This window comes from Bos indicus, chromosome 3 (assembly GCF_029378745.1).
Source record: "Bos indicus isolate NIAB-ARS_2022 breed Sahiwal x Tharparkar chromosome 3, NIAB-ARS_B.indTharparkar_mat_pri_1.0, whole genome shotgun sequence".
In the NCBI taxonomy this organism is placed as follows: domain Eukaryota; kingdom Metazoa; phylum Chordata; class Mammalia; order Artiodactyla; family Bovidae; genus Bos; species Bos indicus.
In genome coordinates, this window is record NC_091762.1 from 103,268,199 (window position 1) to 103,277,317 (window position 9,119).

Below are 9,119 nucleotides of genomic sequence, written 5' to 3' on the forward strand. Positions count from 1 at the left end.
TCCGACTCTTTGTGACCCCATCGACTGCATCACGCCTGGCTTCCCTGTCCTTCACTATCTCCCAGAGTTTGCTCAGATTCATGTCCATTGAGTCAATGATGCCATCCAGCCATCTCACCCTCTGCCATCCCCTTCTCTTCTTGCCTCCAATCTTTCTCAGCATCAGGATCTTTTCCAATGAGTCAGTTCTTTGCATCAGATGGTCAATGTATTGGAGTTTCAGCTACAGCATCAGTCCTTCCCATGAATATTCAGGGTTGATTTCCTTTAGGATGGACTGGTTTGATCTCCTTGCTGTCCAAGGGACTCTCAAGAGTTTTCCACAGTTCAATGTATATGCAGAGTACATTGTGCAAAATGCCAGCCTGGGTGCATCACAATCTGGAATCAAGATTGCTGGGAGAAATATTAACAACCTCAGATTTGCAGATGATACCACTCTAATGGTAGAAAGTGAAGAGGAACTAAAGAACCTCTTGATGAGGGTGAAAGAAGAGAGTGAAAAAGTTGGCTTAAAGCTAAATATTAAAAAAACTAAGATCATGGCATCCAATCCCACCACTTCACACCAAAAAGATGGGGGAAAAGACCAGCAGAGCAGCTAAAACTTGGGTCCTGGTATTAACTGCTTAGCTGTACTCATCTAGCATGCCCCTACATGGAGGTCTGAGTAAAGGGACAAAACTTCACACTGCTTCTGTAGTTCTAGTTCCCCCAAAATCTTAGGATTCCTTGGGGCATGTTCAGCCCTTCTATCTCTAGTCTGATGACTCCCTCCTTACTGAACCTTCCCCTGAGGAATGGTATCCCTTAGGATTAGAAGCCTCCTAAGGTGACATCAGGATCTATTTGGCTGCATCCTTAGGGACTCTGATCCCCAATACCCATGGGCCTCATTAATACACCAGCTAGGTATTTCCCAGGGAGCTGCTGAGATGTGGCAACTTCTGGAGAGTAGCTACAACAGGATTCTCTTATACCCAAGGCAGTTGTGGGACATGGGTGTGGAGGAAGGGTGTGTATTGGACTTGGGATAAGGTGAGAGTGAAAAGACAGGTAAGGGGCATGAAAGACAAAACCAGAATCCTGGGAAGGGTTCTCCCACCAGATCGCTGTCAGCAATAGTCCTAACAGAGCATCACCTGTAGATGGTGCAGAAGCAGCAGAGCCCAGTGAAGAGTGGCCTTTGGAGAAAGATCTGGGTTGTGCCCTTTAATACTGTGCAACATCAGAAAAGCTATCCTGTTTCCCAATTTCCTTTTTTCTAAAAATTCATAATTTTTGAGAAAAACTTGTTGTGGGATAAAATAGTAATAATAATAGTAACTACTGGCTTTAGAGCAATACTCTGCAGGCATAGTGTTAAGCAACTTTACATGTGCTGTTTCAATTAACCATCAGGACAATCCTTTGAGATTAGTACTATCATCATCACAGGTTTCTAGGAGAGGATGTAGACACACACAAGAGGTAACTCTCCCAAGGTCACTCTACTAATGAGCGATGGAGTCAGTACTCAGACCCAAGTCTGATTCTAGTGCCATGTGTGCTGTGTCCAGTTATTCAGTCGTGTCCGACTCTGGGACCTCATGGACTGTGGTGCCATACTCTTAATCGTTTTCTTATCCTGGGTGTAAACTAATTGGCCCACAATGAGCGCTTAGTGAAAATGGGTTCTGTCTCTGGTTCATCCCCTATCTAATGACATGTCTAGTTGCCCAGACTAAGCCTGGAAGAGAAGCACATTTGAAGAAGATAATACAAGGACTGCCTGTGTGTTCTTGATTTCATTTTTTCTGTTTTCAAACTTTATTTCAGTTACCAACTTGCTGAGAAGAGGATTTTAGTTATTCTGGACATGGATAACCCAGGTAGACATCACCAAGAAGATCTGGGTAGTAATTTTGAAAGAGAAAGTGATGGGGAAACCATTGGACTGGGAGTCCAGTCTTGCAACAAACTCACTCTTATGCCATTGGCATAACTTCTTAAAGTCATTAATTTGACATTCATTAGCAACGACCCATACCTTGTGCTAAGAATTGGAGATAGAAAGGTAAGATATGGTTTTTCATCTTCAAGGAATTCCACAAACTTGTGTGTGTGTGTGTGAGCATGGGGAATAATAAAAGTACATTAAAGGTGTTATCAGAGCCCAGAGGAAGAAGTTATGAGGGGAATCACAGAATACTTCCATGATTAGGGTTTTTACCAAGAGATGAAAGCAGAGGAGGGCATTTCATCTGGAGGATGATTTAACATTAGCAGTAATAATAACTGACACATTGCTATAGTATTACATACACTTAAAATATCATTTAATCTTCACAAAAACCTTCAAGTTATATGTTATTCTCCCAGTCTTAGAGATGATGAAATAGGGTTTGAGATTAATGGCTTTCTCTGGGTTGTGCTGTTGGTAAGTGGCAAAGCAAAACTCAAACCAAATTTAACCCCAGAGCCTCTACTCTCTCCTTAGAACATACTGCCTCATGAGAAATAGATTTGTGAAAGGACCTGGAATATTTGGAGGGTCATGAATGAGCTGGTTTGCTTTCAGCTAGAGTCAGCAGACCTTTCTTGTAGGGGACCAGATCATAAATATTTTAAGTTTTGTGGGACATATATGATCTCTATTAGAGTTTCTCAACTCTTGTTGTAAGGCAAAACAGCCACAGACATAAATGAATATTTTTTCAACCATATTAAAAAGCAAAAACCATTCCATTCCTAGATAGCAAGCCATATAAAGCACACAAGGTGAGTAGGTAAGTAATCAAGTTACTTACCAGGTTAGGTAAGAATTAAGTTCCAAAGTTACCTACCAGGTAGGTAAGAATCAAGTTCTTACCAGGTAGGTAAGATGAGTAGGTAAGTAATCAAGTTACCTACTAGATAGATAAGAATCAAGTTCCAAAGAGCTTTGAAAACCAAGCTAAGGAAATTAGACATTAGCTCATAAATAATGGGAGTTGTTTTTTTGTTTTTTTTTAGGGTTTGTAAACAGGGAAATATCATGATCATCTCTGTCTTTTTTGAAACTCACTCTGGCAGTGTGTAGATTGGGTTGGATGAAAGAAAGGCTAGAACAGGAAAGATCAGGGAAGATACTCCTGTTCTCCTTCAGTGAAAATATTCTTCTGAAATGTTTCTCATCTCAACTTTGTCTTGGATGTTGTATAGTCCTCCTGTGATTTAAATATAGTTGCTACTTAACAACTTTTAAAATTGTATTTTCCTAATTTGATTCTTAGAACATTCTCTCAAAGGACACAAGAATAAAGAATTTTAAACAAGAAAGAATAACAAAGATTTAATGCAAGTTTTATAATAGTGTTTTCCCTTCAGCTTGTAGTCTACTATTTTTCTTAACCTTTCTTCTTTCTGGAAGAGACTATGTGGGACCTTCTGGGGGGCAGGAGAACAACCCTGCCTGGATACCAATCATAGCTCCCAAGGGAGCTCCATATCTGCACAAATAAGACAGTAGGAACTTAAATTATATCTTGAATTTTTACATTACACTTGATAAATACTGTTTTCTCACTTTCTTTCAATCTTCTTTGGTTCTCATTATTAGCATATGACTTTGTTTTGACTAGCCTCTGTTATGAGGTTGGGTACATAGTGAGAAGTCACCCCTAAAATCATAGATTCTCTGAATCTTGGTGTCATTGAGCTTTAGAATCTTAGAATGTTTATGGCAAAGTTGAATTTTAATGTAGTACATCATGATTTCACATCCAAAGAAGTGATACCACACCTGAGTGACATGGCCTTACAGCTTATGCTTGAAAACTAAAAATGGAGCTACTACTCATTATTGAGTAGTATTACTCACTAGAAGTTTCTTGCCTTTTTTTTGTAACTGAGCTTAAAATTTCCCCTTTTACAACTTTTGCCACACATTTCTAATTTTCTTCCCTCCAGGAACATACAGTACACATTTCTACCTTTTTCTGCATGACAACCTTCAGAATATTTAGTGAGCTCTCTTAAGTTCCTCATAAGTCTCCCAGCTAAGCTTTCTCAGTCTCTTCCATTCTTCCATAAATAACAAGGTTTCATGGATTCCTTACTGATAAGCTCTTTTCTCTGTATTGAGAAGCTCTAGTTTGTGTTTTTTCCTTTTAAATTGCAGGTTCAAGAGTTAAAAACAGTTCTCTGGGTGGCTCTTGAGATTTTGCTTAACTCTGATAAATATCAGCTTCCTTAGTTGTAAAATGCAGCTAATAGGGTAGGTATTGACTTTGTGGGATGACCATGGATAATGTATGTAAATGGTCTGGACCAGTCCGTGTTCAGAAATCTGGTGTTGTTTAGTCGCTAAGTCATATCTGATTCTTTTGCAGCCCTGTAGACTGTAGCCCTCCAAGCTCCTCTGTCCATGTGATTTCTCAGGCAAGAATACTGCAATGGGTTGCCATTTCCTTCTGCAGGGGATTTTCCCAACCCAGGGATCAAACCTGTGCCTCCTTTGTCTCTTGCATTGCAGCTGGATTCTTTACCACTGAGCCACCAGGAAAGAAATCTGTTGATAGCTATGTAAATCCAAAGGAAAGCCTCAGAATGAGGTCAACTCCATTGCTAGCTCACTAGGAAGCAAAGTTCAGCAACAAGGATAGCTCCCATAGGTACAAATAGCAGCAACTGGTGCCCTTGGTGGGCCAGCTCGGACTCAGCCCTTTCATTTATCCAACATTTAAAATACCTACTATACGCTAGGCACTGCTCTAGAATCTGGTAACATACAATAAATCAAAAAGATAAAAATTCCTGAATTCTTGTGAGGGAAACTGATGATTTCAAAAAATTATTTTGTACATTAGAAGTTGCTAACTATTATGAAGATAGATAAAACAGAAAATGTACGGAGTATGGGATATTTCAGATTCAAACAGGATGATCAGGAAAGATTCAAGTCTTCCCTGCAAAGATGACAATTGAGTAAATTCTTGAAGGAGAGAAGAGCATGAACCATATCCACGAACTCTCATACTACTGCAAAGAGCCTCTAATGTGAGTATTAATATCATTTTTCTCATTTATCCAAGCCTGAGTCCCATCCACGGCTTTATGTAGTGTTATTTTAACACAAATTGAGAACTATCAGCCAGCCTTGTCATGCCAGTGCAATGCTTTAAATGTTGAAATTCTGACCCAAAGTTTTGAGATTCTCTATGAAAACCACTTGATAATTTGCAATGTTTTGCAATATGAACTTTCTGCTCTCTAAAAGTGTTGATACACAGGTCAGCTCTTTCTCTCACAATGTTACCTAAAATGGGTCTATTTTGTGCTTGTGTGTTCTTAGTCACTCAGTTATGTCCAACTGTTTGTGACTCCATGGACTATAGTCCATCAGGCTCCTCTGTCCATGGGATTTTCCAGGCAAGAATACTGGAGTGGATAGCCTTTCCCTTCTCCAGGGGATCTTTCTAACCGAGGGATCAAACCCAGGTCTCCTACATTTGCAAGTGGATCCTTAACCATCTGAGCCATCAGGGAAACCTGCTAAACCCTGCATGAAATTGGTGCGAGGGACACATTTGAGACTTGGACTTTGAGTCCTGGCTCCGTCATTTACTCTGTCCAACACTGGACAGGAGATTTTATGAAAAGGAAGTCGTGACACTGACCTCAGTGGGTTGTGGTGACAACCAAATGAGATCACCTTTATTAAAACATTTTCATAGAATGCCATTTCGTTAAAGACAATTTCCTTCTTTGGTGTCTGGAAAAGGTGTGTATCTAGCAGTTATGGTTCTGTTGCAAAAGGACTAAGAAAAAAGGACTGGTCAGTATTGTGTTCTGCTGTCTAGGCCTGCCAAGGTGAGATCTAGGATGGAGTTCAAATCACCTGAAGATCCATTCCCACCCAATACTCAACTCTCTCCTGTGAGCAACATGGCTGTGGAGGAGTCCTTACTAGTTTTCAAGAAAAGCTTCGAGACACACAGGCACCTAATTTCCAGGTAAATAAGCTTCATTTTCTTGAGAAATGCCAGGAGCACAAACATGTTCTCTAGGTTTCGATTCTTGAGTCTCTGGCTGTCTTTATACGTCAATTTATCTTTATAGTTGTAACCACTGCAGGTAATGCTGGAATGGTGGGGATGAAGGAAATAAAAGTTCTAGAGGAAAGATTTCTTTTCCCAAAAAAAGCTTCCTTGAAACTCCCCCTTTTTCTGAAAATTAATGGTATGTGGCCTTTCAAAATTACAGCATCAGAGAGGAAGACAAAGCCAAGAAGCAAGGGTTTTTGTTTGTTTCACATTTACACTGTCCTTGGTAGCACCTGCTTGTCTTGACATTTGAAAGAATGACTTTAGGAACTATAGAGTGCTCTACAACTTTTTGGTTTACCGTAAAACATTTTACATTTCCCTAGCCTCCTTCCTTTGATTTATGGGATGGGTACGAGTGTGCGTTCCTCAAAATAAGATTTATGCCATGTACAGTTTTTCCATTGGGCCCTTGGAACTTTATTAAAGCTAGGTAGACAGATCAAAATCATTTCTATAATCCTTATCAAGTGCCTAGAGCAATGCAAAGCCAATTTGGATAGAATGTTCCCTGGCATGGAGGAGGAGATCTTGGTTTGATTGCTTTCTTAGTTCTGCGATGCCTTCAGTCCCTGCAGCTATGGATCTTACATGGCATTCTCTCACTGAGACTGCAGGGTATTTAGGAATATGTCCTCTTCTCTCCCCAGAAGGAAGGCCACCCATAGCCAAGGTTGGAAAAATCAAAGCTCTGTAACCGAGTTTATCCTCCTGGGCTTCTCCAGAAATCCCAGAACCAATTGGATCTTTTTCTTCCTCTTCCTCTTCCTTTACTTATTTACAGTCCTGGGCAATGGTGTCATTGTTACTTTGATCAGAGTAGACGCACGCCTCCACACCCCCATGTACTTCTTCCTGAGCATCCTCTCTCTGCTGGATCTCAGCTATGCTACCACCACAGTGCCCCAGATGTTGATCCATCTAGTAAGCAAGAGTAAAACCATCTCTTATGTTGGGTGTGTGGTCCAGATGTACATTTTCCTAACCTTGGGCATCACTGAGACCTGGATTTTTGCAGCTATGGCCTATGACAGATATGTTGCCATATGCTACCCACTCCATTATAGGGTCAAGATGAGCCAAACCCTGTGTGTACTCCTGGCAGTCAGCTCTTCCCTTTGCGGTCTCACCTGTGCCCTCGTCTACACAGTCTTTGCAATGAATCTGCCCTACTGTGGCCCCAATGAAATCAACCACTTCTTTTGTGAAATTCCTGCTGTCTTGAAGTTGGCTTGTGCAGATACATCACTCAATGACCAAGTGGACTTTATCTTGGGCTTTATCTTGCTCCTGATTCCATTGTCCCTCATTCTGGCCTCATATGTTCGCATCTTCACTGCTATCCTAAAGATTGGCTCCACCCAGGGGCGAATCAAGGCCTTCTCCACCTGTGCCTCACACATCACTGTGGTCACCATGTTTTGTATTCCATGCATGGTCATGTATATGAGGCCTGGCTCTGAGGCCTCCCCAGAGGATGACAAGAAGCTGGCCCTGTTCTACAATGTCATCTCTGCCTTCCTCAACCCCATCATCTACAGCCTCCGGAACAAGGATGTGAAGAGGGCTTTCTTCAAGTTAGTTGGAACGAGTGCGGACACTCAGTAAGCCACAGATGAGGGCTGTCTGTGGTGCCTCTGGTCTCTGTCTATGACACTCACACGTTCACTGAAATCACTGGACTTAAGAAGGAGCCCAGGATAGGGAAGATATCTACAAAAAAACACTTTTTCATTTTATTAGGCTACTGGAAACATTAGGAAAGAAAGAATTGTGTTCAGGGATGAAACACATCATTGACTTTCTGTTGTTTTGAAAACGTCAACTCATTTCTCTGAGGTTTAATTTTTATATCTGTACAATGTGTTCCAGAATATTCTTTGGGCCTAAATAAGAACTACCTTTATCGATCACTTTCTACATGACAAGCATTGTCTAAGTACTTTATATGTACTTTATATTTTAATTCTTATAACAACTCCAGAGGTATGTATAATGATTTTCTTCATAAAGTTTAAAAATAGCAGCAACAACAACAAAAAAAAACTTAGGCACAAGATTAAACAAGTTGCAAAGGCCACCCAGCTGGAAAGTAACACAATTGAGATTTGACCCCAGGTAGTATAGTTCCAGAGTCCAGGCTCTTCTCTAGTATATCATGCCATATCTCAAGGATTCATTAGAGCTTTTGGAGGCTCAGCTGAGATAATAGATAGGATACCATTGAGGAAAATTCAAAATATTTAGGATTATGATTTTAAGTCATAGCTATAGGGTCAGATCCATCAAGTCAGAGCTCTGCTGGCTAATTTAGATCTTCCTCAGCAGCGTTTCATAGCCTAAGCAAGTAGCATCTTGCAGTGGAATAGTAACTTCTCAATAAATGTTTGTTGAGTGATTTTCTGGCCCTTCTCCATCCCTGGTCTGTCCACTTCTGCAGTTCTTTTAGTTCTTCACTTTCATGGATCCCTCTCTGATTTCCATTGTACCTACCCCACCATGGCTTTCAGCAATCCAGATCTTTATTTACAAAAAGAGTATGTTGGTTTCCATAACTGACTTACCCTTAAATTTCCTCTTCCACCTTAGAGAACAAGGGGAAGGGCCCCAAACTTTAGTCTTGACTTAATTTGTTGAGATCTTGGAAAAACCACCTAATCTCTCTGGAGCTAAGCCCCTATCCATAAAATGGGGTCTGATGTGGAGATAATGACTGTACTATAATATTAATTTTAGGTTCAAGTAGAAATAGGCCTTAGAACTTAAATAATTATATAAATTTTATCATTAGATAGTCATTGTCTTCAAAGCCAGATACCTTAGAAAATAGTTATTACCTTATTAACTGTAGCTTGTATTTGTCAACTACAATGTTAATATCAGGCTTATTGTGAGGTCAGAATATATGGGTTGGATACTAATGATGGTAACTGAAAGCATATAAAGGCTTCCTTGGTAGCTCAGATAGTAGAGAATCTGCCTGAAATGCAGGAGACCTGGGTTTGATCCCTGGGTCTGGAAGATCCTCTGGAGAAGGGCATGGCAACCCACTCC

The 9,119-nt window shown here is 40.5% G+C and overlaps 1 protein-coding gene across 1 annotated transcript; it reads left to right on the forward strand.

The window, feature by feature from the left end:
• Nucleotides 1–5,907: 5,907 nt before the first annotated feature.
• LOC109556893 (olfactory receptor 2A5-like) lies at nucleotides 5,908–7,756 on the forward strand. Its single transcript, XM_019958265.2, has 2 exons — nucleotides 5,908–5,975; nucleotides 6,716–7,756. Exons 1-2 carry the CDS (start codon nucleotides 5,908–5,910, stop codon nucleotides 7,671–7,673), a joined length of 1,026 nt encoding a protein of 341 aa, XP_019813824.2. The 3' UTR covers nucleotides 7,674–7,756.
• Nucleotides 7,757–9,119: the final 1,363 nt, after the last annotated feature.

Coding starts and splice junctions, on each gene's coding strand:
- LOC109556893 (XM_019958265.2), top strand. CDS start 5,908: ATGGCTGTGGAGGAGTCCTTACTAGTTTTCAAGAAAAGCTTCGAGACA. Junction 5,976..6,715: donor CACAGGCACCTAATTTCCAG/GTAAATAAGCTT, acceptor TTCTCTCCCCAG/AAGGAAGGCCACCCATAGCC.